This window comes from Haplochromis burtoni, unplaced genomic scaffold (genome assembly GCF_018398535.1).
Source record: "Haplochromis burtoni strain Fernald_Lab_line unplaced genomic scaffold, NCSU_Asbu1 Contig_26, whole genome shotgun sequence".
Lineage (NCBI taxonomy): Eukaryota > Metazoa > Chordata > Actinopteri > Cichliformes > Cichlidae > Haplochromis > Haplochromis burtoni.
This window is the reverse complement of record NW_024582387.1, coordinates 3,435,031-3,454,332: the sequence shown is the minus strand read 5'-3', so window position 1 is coordinate 3,454,332 and position 19,302 is coordinate 3,435,031. Positions and strand designations below refer to the sequence as shown.

Below are 19,302 nucleotides of genomic sequence, written 5' to 3'. Positions count from 1 at the left end.
AAACTGCTGTCTGGTAAGAATGTGCCTATCTGTGTAACATCAATGTGATGTTTAGAGGGATAAAAAAAACCAAGAAAAAAATCTGACAAAGCATGCTCTATCAGCACTTTTTTTTTTTTTTCTTTTTTCAATTTGGTACTTGGTAGTGCTTTTCCGCAGACACATGCTGGTCTGTACTAAACAGAACTGAAGTGCCATTCAACGTGAGCATGCACTAATGCATACAGTGCAAACCATAAAGTAATTCAATTCTACAAAGGGAGTCCATACATGGGGCTTGGCATAACACTATAACACTAATGGTGGGTGATGTCATTCTAAATAAAACAGATCTATCATGTATGCAACGTGAACTTAACTAATTTCAGAGTTGCTGGATTATCATGACACAACACAGAAACAGTCTTCTCCGGTGAGACATTTATTATGGTGATTTTTATAAAATGTAGCTAAGGGCATATTTTCTACGTAGCACTCATAAGTCTTATTCTCATGTATATATCTCATGTATATCTCATGCACATATCTTTCTTTCTACATAGCACTTTCATTCTTATTGTTTGCACTGAAGCACCGCAGCAATTTCCTAATGTTGTAAACCTCAACATCTGGCAATAAACCCCCATTTTGAATTCTGATTCTGATTCTGATATTTTAGCCTCTTCCCGGGAGTACCCATCATGTACAAGACTTTCAGACCTGCTGCATTTGCAGATGCTTTGTAGTTTCCTTTTCATCATCCTGTCAAAAGAAGTAGCAGTGTAGGCATTCTGGTCAGTGAGCTACTGAACAGTAAAATAGCTCATTTTGAGTTACAAATACCATCAATAACAACGACAGTTGTGATGTAACAACACACGCATGCACAATGACGTTATGATGGGATGTTTTCAAATGCTGGAGACCATGATGTTCAAAGGGAGATTTATTTATTTATTTTCCCTTCTTGTAAATGCCACGTCTCAGAGCGTCCTGAATCCTCTGTGTGTGTGTGATTGTGTTCTGTGTGTGTGTGTGTGTGTGTGTGTGTGTGTGTGTGTGTGTGCGTGCGTGGGGTTTGGAAAATCTCGTCCGCAGACACGCTCCAGTAGCAGACATGTTCCACCTTGGCTAACCGAAAATGACATGTATGCCGGCTTCGGAAAACTTGATACATATTTTATGTGTTCCCTATAAAGCTGTTATATAATAATGGGTGTTCAGAATAAACCTTTGTCAGAGCTCAGACATGACAAGGGGTGACTTCTCCCATTTTGTGCATGTTCTAGCTTTATGTTGTGTATGCAGGGTCAGTGATGGCTGCCAGGGGAAGCATGCCAAAGATGGCAATCGTGGGCTGCTTCTGGGTGACAATGTCAGGCTGAGCTGTGCACTCACATACGGTTTTTCTGGATCATTTTTATGTAAATGGCGTGGAGGAAAGATTAATGCATGTCATGACTCATTCTAATTGCTTTTTGTTAAAGTGTACACATATAAAAATAAACAAATGATTGTTTTGACTAAGAAAACCTCCAGGAAGAGCAGCGCCTCAGTTTTAAGTCTTCTGGTTACAATTTATGTCGCTGTTGTCAGCTGCTGAGTGACATGTTGCAGGCACGCTGACATTTCAGCGCAGTTGCCCCCCATTCTTCCCCTATTCTTCCATCAGTATCTGCTCAGCTGAGCAGATTCTGATGGAAGAGCATTTTTGGTGTACTGTTAGTGAAAACAGTATGCATATTAACCTAGGGAGGTTCAAATTCTTTATTAAGCATTCACAGGATGCCACATTGCTGGATGTGTGAACTGTGTTGAACATCTGGCAGCTGTGGAGGTCTCCTGCTGGCAGGTATGTGGCTGAAGCAATGGACTGTGTTTTAAGTTAAACAGTATCACCAGTTTCTGGGAAAAGAACACAAACCCTGAACCCCACATGTGCAGTAGCACTGGGACAATGCATTATAAGAGAGAACTGTATAACAAAAGCACTACTGTTTCACTATTTTTTTGTGTTTCACGTGGAAACCTTAGCTGTTTGTGGAAAAGGTCAGTTTGCTGACTTGACAGGCTTCAGCTAGGATTATGTTAAGACCCTACTAGGAGGAAAGCTCAGCCTTGTTTTAATCTGGACTGATAACACTGCAAGATTAAGAGGGTTAAAATTTCCATGAGTTTTTGTTCACCAGTGTTAATGTACACAGTTTTCACTGCAACTTTGTAAACTGTTGTAAGCAGTTTATTCCTTTCTGGCTAAAGGTGTGTTGTAGTTAAGCGAATTCTTAAATGAATGACAACTACCATACATGTATCATAGTGAAGCACCTTGTTGTACGGTACAATTTTCAAGTTTGTGTCAAGAGAAAGGAAACGAAAGCCCTGGCTTTACTCTGCCTTTCATTTTACTGCTGGCTATTGTGACAAGCTGATTGTGGTGACAGCTTTCGGGAATGGCATGAGCAGATGCTCAGTCGGTCATATCAGATGTGACTTTGACTGTGGCAAGTGAAAGAAGGACTTTGGTGATTTTGAGTTTGACCATGTAAAATAAATGTCTGCAAACTAAAGACTGTCACTGGCAAACTATCTGCTTTATTGTACATGGTATGGTGTAAGTTAGTTCAGTGTAGTCAGTCAGTCATCAATCATATAGTTTCAGCAGAATGTGGATAAAGAAAAGAAACTTGTAAATCTTTTAACCTCAGGCAGCCTGGAAGATGAAAGTAACAAATCATGTCTTACTTTCTTATGCATGATCTGAATCACTGTTTCTATTTTGGGTGTTGCTGGAATTTGGTCCATGATTAAAGTATATTTTTGATCCACATTTCCCCTCCTACCTGTTCTAATAACCCAGTTCACAAGGCTGTTGAACCATCACAGACAACTGCCCACACTTAGACTCATCACAGTGCTGCAGCATGCAGGGGCAAGCGTTTTCATTTTTCTATAGGAGTTTCTGTTCACCTCAAACAACCGTGTCAGTTGCATAACAGCTGCATAACTACAGCAGCAGGTTGTTTTACTGCGCTTAAGGGATTTCACAGCTGAACATACCGCACTGCTCATAATCCTTCAGGGCTGTGTATACTTTTGTTTGTTGCAATTCAGATAAATTAAATCATTTATGTCAAAGAGGCAACATGATGTGGTAACAAGCTGATTGTATGGCCACTAGGCCATACATGCCAACCCCGATTTTTCCGGGAGAATCCCGAATTTCAGTGCCCCTCCCGAAAATCTCCCGGAGCCACCATTCTCCCGAATTTCTCCCGATTTTCCACCCGGACAACAAAATTGAAAAACCATATCCCAGATTGGCCCAGCCAATTCCAGTTTCCAACAATGGCTACTACTACTGCAGCTACTTAGTTTTAATATTACTCTTATTACTCTTTCTGGGTTGCAAAATAAACTTTTAACATATTTTCAGGCGTAAACTTCAAATATCTGAGCCGACGAGAACAGCAAACTCCGGGCACATCGTTTTCAACCCCCCGCGGTCTTTCGCTACTCAGGTTAAACATGATATATAAGTCACTTAGATAACGTAAAAATGTTATTATTTGCCGTTTTTCAGTGTTTTATTTGTTCGTGAGTAAATCGGTTTGGCTGAGATTAAAGTTATTAGATTAGATTAGATTAAATAAAACTTTATTAATCCCTCGGGAGGGTTTCACACAGCTGTAAACCCCCCCCGCCCCCCCCCCTTTTTTTTTGAATGTCACCTATTCTGAGGTCTCAGGGTTGTCAAGTATGCTACAAAGGCTAAACATTCCAAGTGCTCACAATCACCATTTCCTTATTTTGTAAGCTGTTAACATTTAATTCAAACGTTGCCTGAGGAAAACCTCAAAAGACACCAATGTTAACATTGCTGCTGTTTAGACCATGTCTCCAATGAATATTGGCTTTAACAGATCAGGTAAGATTCAATAATGTCTATAAAAACACAAACACACTCTTTTTGCTCTTTGCTTAGGGAGATCTCTGCTCTTCAACCCGGCTGATCTGATCTTTTATAGTGATATTTAAACATTTTTAACCTAAAGTACAAATTTGCTTTAAATTGTGACATCTTCAGAAATTTGGAGGTACTCATCACAAATGCTGTCAGAGTTGTTCATTCTGCTCATGCAGACATGTAGGTGTCGAGCTATGGCTTAATTTGAATACACTCCCACACTCTGTTGCTTTGTGCCGTTTATCTCCCCATTCCCATTTTAACAGATCACTAAGGATACCACATTCAACCTGAAAGGCTCATTTAATTCATTCAGCCAAACATTTACAGGCGGGCTGAAGCAAACCAAAATCAGATGAACTTGCAAAATCAACCTTTAATTGCCTAAGAGGATTTTATAATCAACTTTATAATCATTCACTGAACATAAAACATGGGCTAAGAATAAATACTGGATTTCATGATATTATTTTGTGTATTTCTGCAAGTTTGGGTTTGTGCATGGCATGTAGCCATTCTTAGTTGATCCTCAATGCTATGTAACTGTTCATGGTCATCCTGGTTGCTTGAATAAGGCTTATAACTGTAAACAAGCAAAAGCAGAACATAACTGTCCTTTTTTTAAGGCACTGTTAGGGAGCGACTAAGTGAACGAATGCTGCCTATTCTGATCGAGAACTCATTTCCAGAGGATGGGGCAAATGTTGCTCCATTTTTACCTTCTCATTAAATAGAGACAAACTGCATGCATGTGTTTGATCTGTGGAAGAACAAGGGTGGAAGAAGAGAGGTAAAGGGGGTTGGGAGGCAGTTCCGGGATCATCCCACCCGTAAGAAGCACTTAGTTGAAAGAGCAGCAAATGAGGTCACTTGTCTGCAACCACATCATCACCGCTGGGATTTAAACAAGCATCAGCTGTGCTACACACATGTGCACAGACGCACACATACTGTAATTGCTCAGGCATGCTAATGGCACCACTATGGAGATCTATTATATTCTTCCTGTCACTGAACATTGAGTTACTAACTTGTTTGTGATCTCTGGGTGGAAACACATGCAGAAACCTGAGCTGATGCCCTCTAAGTGCGGAGTAACAGAAAGTGTTGTTAAAACATGAACCTGGCTACAATAAAAGATGTGCATTTCAGGGTACAATGTCAGCAATAAATTACTAGCTTCTTGGGGTAAAAGACAATTTCTTTTGCCCCAGTTAATCCTGAGATGCTGCTTGTGGCCAATACTGTAGGTTACACATTAATTTAAATCAGAAGAAAATCACAGAGTGCATAAAAGTTCCAAACTTACTCATGTTTTTAATATGTTTCTCACATTTTGGATGACAATCTAATATAAAACCAAGAGAAAAAGCAAACTGACACATTTGCCACCTCTCCCATTGAACTTGTTCGCCAGTTTGTGGGTCCAAATCGGAGGAACCTCAGAGCTGTGAGAATACAGTTTAACCAAACCCAAATCTTAAAACACAATTTTTTTTAATCAGCCTTTTCTTAAAATTTCACGGGTGACTTGAATGACTCATAGACAGAAAAGTTGGGTTACTACCACTCGGTGTTGTGTCTTTAGATGTGCTCTTTCCAGGTAACACCTGTGTTTCCTTGTTCACATGTGCTCTTCATGGCTGCTTTTACTTCCTGTCTGTGTCTGTTTCCTACACTTGTCCCTCCTTGCCCTCATTGGTTGCATCTGTGTCGTATTTGCTCCGAGTCATGTGCGCCTTTCGTTTGTTTTCAGTCTGTCTGTTTACCTACCCTATCTGATCTCCAGCTGTGTCATGTCTTATTTGCAGTCAACTTCTCCTCGTCTTAGTTCACAATACAGTTGTATCCAGTTAAGTCCTCTTCCTGAGTATTTGCATGCAAAACATTTCAGTTTTGTCCCTTTCTAGCGTCATTTTCAGTCCATGCCAATAACATATTCATTCATCCATTTCTATTCAGCAATAGGCATCACATAAATCTTTTCGAATGAATTTTCAAGCACATCAAAGGTGCAAAGAAGCATGTATGTTATTTTTAGAACATGAAATGAAAAGCAGAGAGACTCGATTGACTTCCGTAGATGAGATCATGCATATTTCACATCTGCTGGCAAGTCAGATCTCTAGACTTTGAGCTCCTGGTGTCTTTCAGTTGTCCGCTAGTAAACTGGATAAAGCAGAGCCCAGAGGGACAGGCAGATTGATGACCCTGAATAAAACAGGGGTTTCAAGAAATGCTTTCTGAGGTTCAGGGAACCGCATACAGTATTTTTATGTATTTTCTTTCTTTGGAGATCATGATTATGACTTGCTCTCTGTAGTGTTATTACTAACTGATCATAAGCCTGAGCATCTGGCATCACAAAAATAAGTGGATTATCGTTGGGATTTTGTTTGTTTGTTTTGGGTTTTTGCTTGTTTATTTGTTTTAATTGGATGGATTGCTGGGAGTTCATATCAGGCATCACCAGCAAGTGCATTTTATTCAGTGAAGTGGGATGCAGTTGCATCCTTGGTCCCAGGAGGGTCCCCTGCTCTGTCATTTCCTCTAGCACTACCACGAGGTTTACAATTATGTAATTCAATGAAATGAAAATGCGACAAAATATTTTTGTTATTAAATTTAGCACACACGTTTTCCTATAAAAATAAATTGTGGTCACTATCTTAGTATTTTACAATCTTTCACTGACTGTGAGTGGGTTGAACACGTCCACTGCTTACATAACAGGTAAACTCATGATAAAGATTTTACTCATTTTAAACAGGAAATGTCAACAGTCTAGCATTCCAAACCTAGGTGGTGAATATCATCATCCTAAGCACCTGCCCTATAGCTTAATTTGGGATTCTGCTTGATTGTCCTGTTCCTCTCCCGGTTTTTTAAATTTTATATCTTTAGATACAATCATGTAAAAAGAACGTTTTCAACTTAGCACATATTTCCTCCATAGGAATCAAGAAGGTAAGTAGTAGCCAGGGACTGATATTCAAATGCACATGACATTAACATGGTAGCACATGTTAGGTTTGAAAGGTTGCTTCCATAGAAATGACAAGACTTCTGGAACAATATCCTTTGGAAGATGAGACCAAGGTGGAGATGTTTGGATGCTGCATACCATCTGACAAGCATGGTGGTGAAGGGGTGATTATCTGGGTTTGTTTTGCGAACACAGGACCTATGCACCTTGTGGTCATTGAGCCGACCACAAACTTCTCTGTTTACCAAATATCCTAGAGTCAAATGTAAGGCCATCTCAGTGACAGATAAAGGTCGAACAATAATCTGAGTCAACAGAATGGCTGAAAAAGGAAAGAGCTTTCCGCCATACAAATCCCCCACAATGATGTGAACTAATAAAGTCATGCAGAAATGAATTTTAGTCATGTTTTTACTGCTAATGTTGGCTCTACAAGCTACTAAATCATGGGATGTACTTAATTTCCCCAGGACTGTGAAAGGCCTGTGCCTCTGAAATTCTGGACTTTGCAAAACAGTGCCTACTTTTATTGAGTTTAAATGATTGCAGAAAGTTTTTTGTACTCATAGCTGCTGTGCAGTCTCTTAAATAAAGCATTACCCACGTGGCATATGGAAACAATGTATCTATTACTGGAACACCAAGTCATGAAAGTGCAGTCACTTTATATCTTACTGTTAGAATGTTGAGCAGCTTGACCTGAAATCTTGAATAGATGCTTAAAATTTGAGTGTTGAATAAGCAGCTTCAGTTTGCATAACCTCAGATGTTTATATTCTAGTTTGTGTTCTATTTTCTTCTTTGCTGTGTCATCTTACTGTTGATGCTGCTGTGTCCCAGTTTTGTTCTTTCTTGTGGAAACCACATCAGTTTCTGCTTGTCCTCTCAGTGAAAACAGTGAACCACACAGAAGCCACAATGACACAGGACACAAAGCAAGCTCGGTTTGATTTATTCACATATTACCTGCTGCATGTCCGAGTGGCACTACGGTGATGGGCACAGCAGATATGGAGCAAAAGTGGGACGAGAGTGGCAAAGAGATGGAAGCAAAAGTGCAAAATGGTGTGGGTATTTTAGTGAAAATGTTCTACAGTATGTGATGTTGCTGTGAGTATAGGTACTTTTATAAAGGATGAGTGTGAAGTCCATGAAAAAAATCAAATGTATGCATCTTTTATTTCATTAAAAATATTGTAGTTTATTGCTAGTTTGCCCCTTAATTGCAGGGTCAGTGATTAGAAGTGTCCTGCTTCCAAAGGATGGAGGTGCAGAAGGAATATTGCTTCCAATAAGGAGTGAATGTGGCCTGAGATAATGTGCACGTGACACCCAAACAGTAGAACAACAGTTGACTTCTTAAATTTGCAAGTTAGCAAAACTATTAAGAAGTATCAGACACAGATACAAACAAGACACTGTCCCTTTAAATCTGCCTTCAAGAATTAACCATATTATACAAATATTTAATTGGATTGCTCTAACACTGTGTTCCCTCTCACGCCCCCTTCCCTTGAGAGATGCTGACATCCCAACGTCTCTTTTGAATGCTCCACAGCTGCTTTTGAAGGGTCTCCAACACTACAGTTCTGCTCACAGCAAGAAATCCATTGAGCATGTTCCCTGAACCATTAAAACTATTTGAAGATTTTCCAGCTCCGTATGGAAAGGTGAACTTAAAAATCTCAACTCAAAAACAAACAGGTTAGATTAACTCGAGAAAAACTTGAGAAAAGGTCAGCCTCAGAAGGCAGAAAGCATTTATGGAGAGTAAATCCAGCAGGGTAAATAACAGGATCCAGCTCTGCCTCTTGTCTTTCTGTCACTGCTACTGTTCCTCAAACAATGCATCATAGCAGGTCTTACTACCATCTTGTAAACCTTCCCTTTCACTCTTGCCGGTATCCTTTTGTAACAAATCCACCCTGACACTCGTCTCCACCCACTCCACCCTTCCCGCACTCTCTTTTTCACCCTGCCATTGCTTTGAATTGTTGACCCAAGTTATTTGGATTATCTACCTTGAGTTTTTATCAAGGTAGATGAATCTACTGCATGTTTACCTTTCTACCTGACACAGGACAGGATGGAGCTACAGCACTATGCAAAGGTTTTAGGCAGGTGTGAAAAAATGCTGTAAACAAAGAATGCTTTCAGAAATATAACTGATTGTTTATTGGCCCCAAATGTAATCTGCAGTAGGACAACGAGCCCAAACATACAGCCAAAGTCACTAAGAACTATCTTCAGCGTAAAAAAGTACTGGAAGTGATGGTATGACCTCCACAGAGCCCTGATGCCAACATCATCGAGTGTGTCTGGGATTACATGAAAAGACAGAAGAATGTGAGGAAGCCTACATCCACAAAAGATCTGTGTTTAGTTCTCCAAGACGTTTGGAACAACCTACCGGCCGAGTTCCTTCAAAAACTGTGTGAAGTAGAAGAATTGATGCTGTTTTGAAGGCAAAGGGTGGTCACACCAAATATTGATTCGGTTTAGATTTCTCTTTTGTTCATTCACTGCATTTTGCTAATAATGAAAATGAATGATTAACGCTTCCATTTTGAAAATATTCGCTTTCCACCTGCCTAAAACCTTTGCACAGTACTGTATGTTTTCATGTTTCATGCATACAACAGCTTCGATCTCTACTTTCCAAATGTTGCAGCAGAAATCAAGTCTATCACGGCATCCACAGATTAGTCATTACAGAGGAGAGCAAAACAGCTGTATTGGAGACAGAAGAACAGAACTGCCATAGTTTTGAGAATATTTGACATGTTGTGTATTTAGAGATGCTTATTCGCATTCCTTTATTCTAACAAATTTGAGTTATTATTGCTTTCCTACCAGCTTGAAGCAGTCTGGCATTGCCTTCTAACCTCTGACATCACCGGATCTTTTCCCTTTTCCGATCCTTCTCTCTAAACTCCAGAGATGCTGGTGTGGGAAAATCCTAGTAGATCAGCAGTTTTTGAAATACCCAGAACAAGCCTTCTGGCACGAAAGTTAATTAAATCACCTTTCTTCCCCATTCTGATGTTCGGTTTGAACTTCAGCAGACTGTCTTGATCATGTCTACATGATTAAATGGAATGAGTTTCTACCATTTGATTAGCTGATTAGATATTTGCAGGAAATTGCAGTGAACCTGTGTATCTAAGTGGCTGGTGAATGTATGTATTTATTATGAGGCTTCATTAGAGCCTCTATGTCTAATGAAGGAAAAAAGGCAAACACACAAGCCTGAGTGAACAAATAAGTGATAGTGCAGGCAGACAGCATCTACTGTAAGCCTTTTTGATTATATATATTGCACCTATGTGCAGGACACCAGATTTTCTCAAGAATTGTACAGGAGGCATCATTTCATATATTTACCCTTGCCCAGCCAATGCCCCTCTGCTTGTTGCTAAGAATTCAAAATAACAACATGAGTTTTGGGAGTTAAATTATTAAATATTGTAGCAATGTTATCACTGCATCAGGACACCTATCCTCAGATGAACTTTTCAGGGTCCAAGGTTTTAAAGGAAAGTGACTGCAGTCATTGTCATGGGAACTGTCATAAAGTGCTTGTGCTCTGTTCGGAGCTGAAAGCATGTCTAATTGTTGCTCTCACTGTTTGAGCTGAAACCCAGCAGCTTCAAAACATCATTCAATATTGATCTTTGGTGCATAAAAAGCTATATTGTACTTTCTCTAGCATCTCTTATTCATAAGAATATGATATGTGGGCTGACTTGATGAAACTTAAAGTCTCATTGGATTGCACAGGTTTGTTAAACAAGCAGTCAAAGTTCAGAGTTGCAAGTTATGAGGCTTCAGGTTTTATGAGGTTATTATATTTTTAAGTTAAGTCAGTGTAAATATGTAGTTTTTTGTGCCTTTTATCTTAATTAATAATAATAATAATTTTTACACATTTTTCTGGAATATTAGAAATAACAGATTGTATGACTGTGGTCTTCTTATTAGACAGAGAAAACCAACTCCTCTGAAGTCATAGTAATGTCATTGTAGGACATGTCAGGTTTGCCTGCTATCATTGTGAAAGTGTGGCGTTTTATAGAAACTGGTTTTCAATGCAGGTGCAGCAAAAGGAGCCATTATGGGAAATGTATAATTTCATGTGTTGGAACTTAAAAACAAATGACGCAGACTGCTCTACCTCAGCTTTTATTTTGGCCATGTTTTTAATGTCAGGTATAAGCATTTCAATAGATGATAGACAGCAGATGCAGAGTAGGGTTATAGCCATTATGAAGCTGTTAATCTGACTATAAGCCAACAATGTTAACAGACACTGAATAAGTCGGACTACATTTTTAGTCCACTCCTACAGAAGAACTGCCGTCCTCATGCCTGTATCTCCATCTAGTGGAATTAAATTGCAAGTACATCAGACACAAGAACTCTAAATACCACAAAACCGACTGCAGAATAATTACCCTGTCACTGAAGTTCATCTGCTGGATTACTTGTATCCTCTCATCAAATAAGCCTGGCTGGACTAGACTAGGGCCCCAAACTCTGTGCAGTTATAACAGTCAACTACAAGCCAAAATGACTTGTTTAAATCAGTTTGGCTATTATATCATCTATGAGTGTAGCTGATATACTACCACCCAAAAATGTAATTATATTAGAACTATGAGCTACTCAGCACTCATTCCTGTACTAATTACAAACTTTGGGGTGAGGAAAGAACCAGAAATCTTGATTACTATGAAAAAGACTATTATTTATGGTAAGAATAAATAATAAATAAATGAAGATACATATTCTCACTGAACCTGGACTCCTCTTTGTGTCATATTTTTCAATCCATGCATACGGTCATATTAAAAAGCAAATACACCCCGAAAACAAATCATCTTAAAACGGTGCTAAAATTAGGCAAATACAACGTTTTTGAGCAACAACATGACATATTACACAGTCGTGTTATTTATTTAAAAAAAACTGAACCAAAAATTTAGATACAGTGTTTGAAATCAATGATTTTCAACCTTTTAGAACCATTTTTAGTAGCAATAACTTAATTGTTTTCTGTACGACTATCAAACGCTCACATTGTTGTGGAGGAATTCAGGCCCAGTCTTCTTTACAACATTGCGTCAGTTCATTGAGGTTTGTGAGGATCCATTTATGCACCTTTATCTTGAGGACCCACCACAGCACAAGTCCAGAGTTGCTGCTGTGCTTAGGATCGTTGTCCTTTCGCATCACACAGTTTCAGCCATGGCTGATGGACCTCGCATCTGACTCCAGATTACATTATGATCACTGAAAGGTGAAGTGAGTAACACTGGTCATCTGTTCATCTGGTAGTCAGAACTGTTAGTCCGGCGGATATGTTAGGGAGCAAGTGAAAAGTGGGAAAAATGGACACAATTCAGTGATTTAAGCAAGTTTGACAAGGACCAAACTGTGATGACCAGGCACCAGGACTCCGGGCAGTGTTTTGCTGGGAAACACTGGGTCCTGCCATCCATGTGGATGTTACTTTGGCACATACCACCACGTATAATCAAAGGATTTTTGCGCACCATGTACATCCTTTCATGGAGAAGGTATTCGTTGATGGCTGTGGCCTCTTTCAGCATTATAATGCGCCTTGCCACAAAGCAAAAGTGTATCAGGAGGAGGAGAACTACAAGTTTGAGGTGTTGACAACATATTCTCCAGGCCAGTCAGTCCAATTGAGCATCTATGGGATGTGCTGGAAAAAACAAGTCAGATTCATAATGGCCCCAGAATTTCCACAACTTTGTTGGAAATATCTTGGTGCCAGATACCACAGCACACCTTCAGGGGTCTAAAGAAGTCCAGGGCTCCACAGGCTGGAAATGTTTTGGCAGCAAAAGAGGAATTAGCACAATATTAGGCAGATGGTCATAATGTTATGCCTCATGGATGCAATAACTACTGTTATTATTGCTATTTATTTATATAACTTTTAACATTATTTAACATTAAACAGTGGTATGATAACTAATATCCACTTACCAGTAGTATTGTTAAAATATGTCATTTTCTTATCATGAATTAAAAGAATAATAAATTGGAGTTTTGCAATGTTTCACTACTGATCAGCAAGTTTGTTCTCATCCTTAAGGCATTTAAATACAGCAAATATAGTTTAAGTTAGATCAATTTTGTAGTATTGTAGTCATCACTTAGCACTTTATACAAGACCTAATATTAGTTATCAAGGAACTCTTGTGTTCTGGGGGCCTCTGGATGTCTGGAGTTTTGATCTCCTCCACACCTGCCTCACGCCCTGGAGGACGGGGCTGTGGCCCCCCCACACCCTCTAGCAGATTATTACATGAAGGAACCTTTTAAAAAAACAAAACAAAAAACAAGCGCGTCCATGCCCACAGGTGTACACACGGGTGATCACACCCACAAACTACACCCTTTTTGGCTCCTACCTCAAAGCACACTGTGTTCTGTTGATCTTATGTGCTGCACAATAATGTTTAATATTTAGTATTTACTGTCATATTCCCATATATCATTGTGATGTTGTTTATTCTATTACTCTTGTTCTCTTCTGCTTGCTTTCTTTTTTCTTTCTCAGCAGGTGATCCAGGTGATTGATATATGCATTTTTTTTTCTCTGCCCGTTCTGTTGGTTTTTGTCTTTTGCCCTTCTCCCCCGTCCCTCTTCTCAGCTGTTTCTCTTTCCCTCTTTCTTTCTCCCCTTCTTTCCCCCAGTCAAGTCTGTCCCGTATTCAGTAAGTGAAAATAAAATAAACAATAAAAGGTGAATCAAATGGACCATTACGGCAAGGCTGGGATGGTCAGTTTGGTAAAGTAAAATCCGTTGGGTATCTTTCTTTGCCTTTAGACAACAATTCTGATGGCAAAAGAGCCAAACGGGACAGGCCAAAAAAAAAAAAAAAAAAAAAAAAGTTAAAGGAACTATTTATTAGCGGTGGTTATTATAAAGTTGTATCTGTTTCTTTTTTTATTTGAAGGACAATATTGCTTCTTCACTTGTCACCTTGCTGTCATTGTTGGTTCTTACACAACATGCTGAAGGAAGAGCTTCATTGGTGCAATGACACCATGACTCTCACATTTACCATTTTTTTTATTGTAAAGGTGGTTTCTTACAAAAGAGTCACATGGTACAGACATAAAGAAACAAAAGAAAGAGCCCTGTAAATAAAAGAAAGTGACTTCAGAGAAAACATCTTCAGAAAACACACCTTTGTGTTGACATTCTTATAAAAAAAATGCAACAAAATCTGCTAAGTAATGCAAAAAAAAAAAAAAAAAAAAAAATCCCCAAAAGATTTTACAGATCGATTTTATCTTCACAAAGCGCAGTAAAAACAATACATGGGAAAAATGTGTTGTAACCAAGGTCCCAGTAACAGTCTGCTGTACATTGATCTATCCTACAGGTTTGAATACTGTAGAAACTTCTATATCCTCTACAGTACATATGCCTTTTACAGCCAGCAGATGTGTAAGATGTCTAAGACACTTCTAAGGCTCCGTCTGAACAAAGCAGATACAGTCATTTCGCTAGTGTTTTACGACCGCAACTACAGCTGATAAAGCGTGATGTCCAAATAAAACATAATCATCTCTGAACATGCTAAAATAAACTCTTCTGACAGAATGAGAGCTATCGCAGGCTTGATGCTACATCAGCTGAAATGACAGATAAACAGCAGTACAGTATATAAAGACTCATTTTAACAGTATAAAACATCTCCACTGAAATGGTCTGTTCATAAGGAAAGTGGTTTTTAGTAATTACATAGCAGTGTCATTTATATGTGTTGGTTAGATAGTGAATGTACGTATATCCTCAGATTTTTAGAGACTTCTGTGTTACCATCTATGTCTTGCAAAAAAAAAGAAGAAGAAGATTTTCACAGTTAGTTTGCAGTCAATTATTCAATCCGTGGGATTTTTTTCTCACTAGAACCGAAGCTCATTTTTAAAGCAGTGGGTAATACATCCTAAAAATGTTTCTGTTTCCATTATCTGACGTTAAGTTTATTTCATACAACAATAACACTGGAGTAGCACATTAACATTTTGAGAAACAGGCTTCTTTTACACTGATCCAATTGTGTTGGATGTATAAACTCATCCTCTGATATTTGTGAGAACCAACTTAGTTTGTTTAGCCTGAAGTCTGAAAGCAAGGGGAAGACTTATCCTGGCTCTGCAATGCAATTGCTGTTTCACTGTCACCCTTACAGTGACTGCACATGTCCAAAAAATAGCCCTTCACAGAGCCCAGTGGAAACTGGTGTGCACTAAACATTTTACATAATGAGTGATGCGTCATTGAACTAGACACACTAGAAGATGGATTTTGTGCTTTTTGAACAGAGCCACTCAGTGCGTTTTCTCATTGTCTTTTATGTAGTTTTCATTTTCCCTCAGCCAACCAGGTAGAAGTTGCATCCTTTTACCACACAAACTAAGAGTAATAATTAAACATGGCATTACTCCAGACAGATCACAACTTCACACTCGGTCACAATCCCGGCTGATTCCCTTCTACACATTCATCCATCCAGCTTCTCCACTGTCACTACAAGCTGCTTTGTGCTCTCCACCCTGCTCCTCCTGTTACCATGTGTCTGACCTTATAGTACAGATGTACTTAATATTCTTTTGAGTATAATAGCTCTCACTGAACTAATATTTTCCTGTGCAAGAAATCTTAATATTACAGTAGCACTGGATGAAACACTAAATCAAAGTAAAGTAGTATCACAGTATTATGGCATTTAATGGTCAGATTAAAGTTGTCTGGTAGTGTTATAGGAGGCATCTTAATGGGGACAAAGCAGGTTAACATATTTCCAATACAGAGCATGTAATCCACTTAGCTAATGCTAATTTTGAATTCTCCCCAGTAGAGCCTTTACATAAACAGTACATTAAAAGTATCCAGCTTTCATTAAAATGCTCAGCTCCTGATTTTTTAGTAGCTAAATCAATGTTTTGTAGGTGCTGCAGAGGACAGGGAGACATTGGTGAAAATACACAGAAAATACTTTCCTACTAGGAGTAAACAAAACCCAACTAAAAAGTTAAAGTTTGTTGCAAAATATGTATTAGGTTACTTTAGCGTTAGGTTTCCTTCTTCTTCTTTTTTTTTGCAGGACACAGGCTTTCTCTCTAATACTTCCACTATGCTCTAAAAGGAAAATAAATCAACCCAGCTAACTAAATGTCCACAAAATCGTCACTAAAACAGCATGTCATTATGTCTTATTCTTCTTATTCCTTCCCTTTCTTAAATCCTTACTTAAATCCTCAGATTTTTCCAATAATAACCCATAATAATCCTGTACGTCTCCTCCCAGCTACATAAAAAAAAAAAAATCAATCTCTGTCACCACTGTTTTTAATGAATTCTGATTTTCATGTTTAATCCACTGCACACCTCCCTGCCTCTCTGTAGCTTAGCAGTGCCCCCTAGCATTCCCGAGCGTTACAGGCACGGATCTCCTTCCTGTCCTTACAGCCTTTGGACTTTGTTCTTTTCTTTGCCACCCTGAAACGCTCCTGGATCCCTCCCCCGCACGGTTTGGTGCACTCTGTCCAGCTAGACCACGGCTGCATCCTGCAACCTGATGGAATAAAACAGACTCTTAGTTAATAGAAAAAATTACAAGGAAAAGCAAAATATCCCGAAATTGCATGAACTTAAACATTTGTTCATTATTTCTCTTATACAGAGGCTTCGATCTCGGAAGGAGAGACAAATCCCTTCAGTTGCGTCAGGAAGGGCATCTCGTGTTTTTTAAGAGCAAAAAGAATGATCGGCCAAATCAAAACATGTGGAGCTATCTACTTTAACAGTCTCTTGTGAATAAGGGAGCAGCTGAAAGTAGCTTCACTGAACATCTCTGCTCTGTGCATTCTCATGCTTGTCTGCACTCTTGCTCGACCCTTTGCATCGACTATCTTCTGTTGTGGACATGGATGCTAAAGACTTAATGTCTGTGCGTCACATTTGTTAATGTGGTATATTTCCATATTCTATATTTCTATCAGGAAACAAATTTAGTTAAAACAGGTCACAAAATCAAACTCAGGCGATGTCATCGCGAGCCAATCTAACCTCATGGATCTGTTGATACGGTTACTCACGTCTAACTAGCTAGGTCCCACATGGAGCCATGCCACCAAAAACAAACAGCTGCAGATGGACATATCAGGGTTTGTCTAGTATCTCAGTCCTGACTTAAATTGCTTTGCTGGAATAAAACAACTAACCATCTAAAACATCGGCTCGTTAAAATGTCTAAATGCTACATGAAGCAGTTTCAACAGACTACCACGACCAACCTGGCACCTCTTCCTCCTTAATCGGTTTTCGCCGACACTTCCGGAGCTTGCACTTCTTCCTCTGGATGGCCTCAGGACAATAGCTGCCTCCAAACTGTGGCTCCACTTTGATCATACGGGTCCGAATGGTGTGTCCTTTACCACAGGTCTTGTTGCACTCTGACCACTCTGTCCACTCTGAGACCATGCAGTCGACAGCTAGATAGATGGAAGGAAAAAAGGAAGAGAAGGGGAAAAGGTAAACATGGAGGGAAAGACAGGAATAAAGGCACAAAATTTAAAAAGAGCTACTCCAGGATTGGTGAGCTCACTTGACCTTATTATCTTCTCCCTGGCGTTTACTTAGTGTGCTTTTGTCTTGACTTTGTCGGTTCATTGTTACATAGCCCTTAAATATTATTATTATACCATTTTTCTATTTATATCCATTTCTTTCTTTTCATGTTGTTTGTGGTGTGTTTGTAATGTTTATGGACATACAGTGGGGCAAAAAAGTATTTAGTCAGCCACCGATTGTGCAAGTTCCCCCACTTAAAATGATGACAGAGGTCAGTAATTTGCACCAGAGGTACACTTCAACTGTGAGAGACAGAATGTGAAAAAAAATCCATGAATCCACATGGTAGGATTTGTAAAGAATTTATTCGTAAATCAGGGTGGAAAATAAGTATTTGGTCAATAACAAAAATACAACTCAATACTTTGTAACATAACCTTTGTTGGCAATAACAGAGGTCAAACGTTTACTATAGGTCTTTACCAGGTTTGCACACACAGTAGCTGGTATTTTGGCCCATTCCTCCATGCAGATCTTCTCGAGAGCAGTGATGTTTTGGGGCTGTCGCCGAGCAACACGGACTTTCAACTCCCGCCACAGATTTTCTATGGGGTTGAGGTCTGGAGACTGGCTAGGCCACTCCAGGACTTTCAAATGCTTCTTACGGAGCCACTCCTTTGTTGCCCGGGCGGTGTGTTTTGGATCATTGTCATGTTGGAAGACCCAGCCTCGTTTCATCTTCAAAGTTCTCACTGATGGAAGGAGGTTTTGGCTCAAAATCTCACGATACATGGCCCCATTCATTCTGTCCTTAACACGGATCAGTCGTCCTGTCCCCTTGGCAGAAAAACAGCCCCATAGCATGATGTTTCCACCCCCATGCTTCACAGTAGGTATGGTGTTCTTGGGATGCAACTCAGTATTCTTCTTCCTCCAAACACGACGAGTTGAGTTTATACCAAAAAGTTCTACTTTGGTTTCATCTGACCACATGACATTCTCCCAATCCTCTGCTGTATCATCCATGTGCTCTCTGGCAAACTTCAGACGGGCCTGGACATGCACTGGCTTCAGCAGCGGAACACGTCTGGCACTGCGGGATTTGATTCCCTGCCGTTGTAGTGTGTTACTGATGGTGACCTTTGTTACTTTGGTCCCAGCTCTCTGCAGGTCATTCACCAGGTCCCCCCGTGTGGTTCTGGGATCTTTGCTCACCGTTCTCATGATCATTTTGACCCCACGGGATGAGATCTTGCGTGGAGCCCCAGATCGAGGGAGATTATCAGTGGTCTTGTATGTCTTCCATTTTCTGATGATTGCTCCCACAGTTGATTTTTTCACACCAAGCTGCTTGCCTATTGTAGATTCACTCTTCCCAGTCTGGTGCAGGTCTACAATACTTTTCCTGGTGTCCTTCGAAAGCTCTTTGGTCTTGGCCATGGCGGAGTTTGGAGTCTGACTGTTTGAGGCTGTGGACAGGTGTCTTTTATACAGATGATGAGTTCAAACAGGTGCCATTCATACAGGTAACGAGTGGGGGACAGAAAAGCTTCTTACAGAAGACGTTACAGGTCTGTGAGAGCCAGAGATTTTCCTTGTTTGAGGTGACCAAATACTTATTTTCCACCCTGATTTACGAATAAATTCTTTACAAATCCTACCATGTGGATTCATGGATTTTTTTTTCACATTCTGTCTCTCACAGTTGAAGTGTACCTCTGGTGCAAATTACTGACCTCTGTCATCATTTTA

General features: G+C 39.6%; 2 protein-coding genes across 15 annotated transcripts in view; one reads left to right on the top strand and one right to left on the bottom strand.

Annotated features, from left to right (window-relative positions):
• The window catches only part of nav1b (neuron navigator 1b), a 99,765-nt gene that overhangs the window by 16,919 nt on the left and 63,544 nt on the right, over positions 1–19,302 (top strand). The window lies entirely within an intron of this gene.
• Positions 14,020–17,677, bottom strand: LOC121814204 (spondin-1-like). The gene is made up of 2 exons (XM_042219025.1): positions 17,274–17,677; positions 14,020–16,552 (listed from the first exon to the last, which is right to left on the bottom strand). The coding sequence occupies exons 1-2, from the start codon at positions 17,458–17,460 to the stop codon at positions 16,398–16,400; spliced, it is 342 nt and encodes a 113-aa protein (XP_042074959.1). The 5' UTR covers positions 17,461–17,677; the 3' UTR covers positions 14,020–16,397.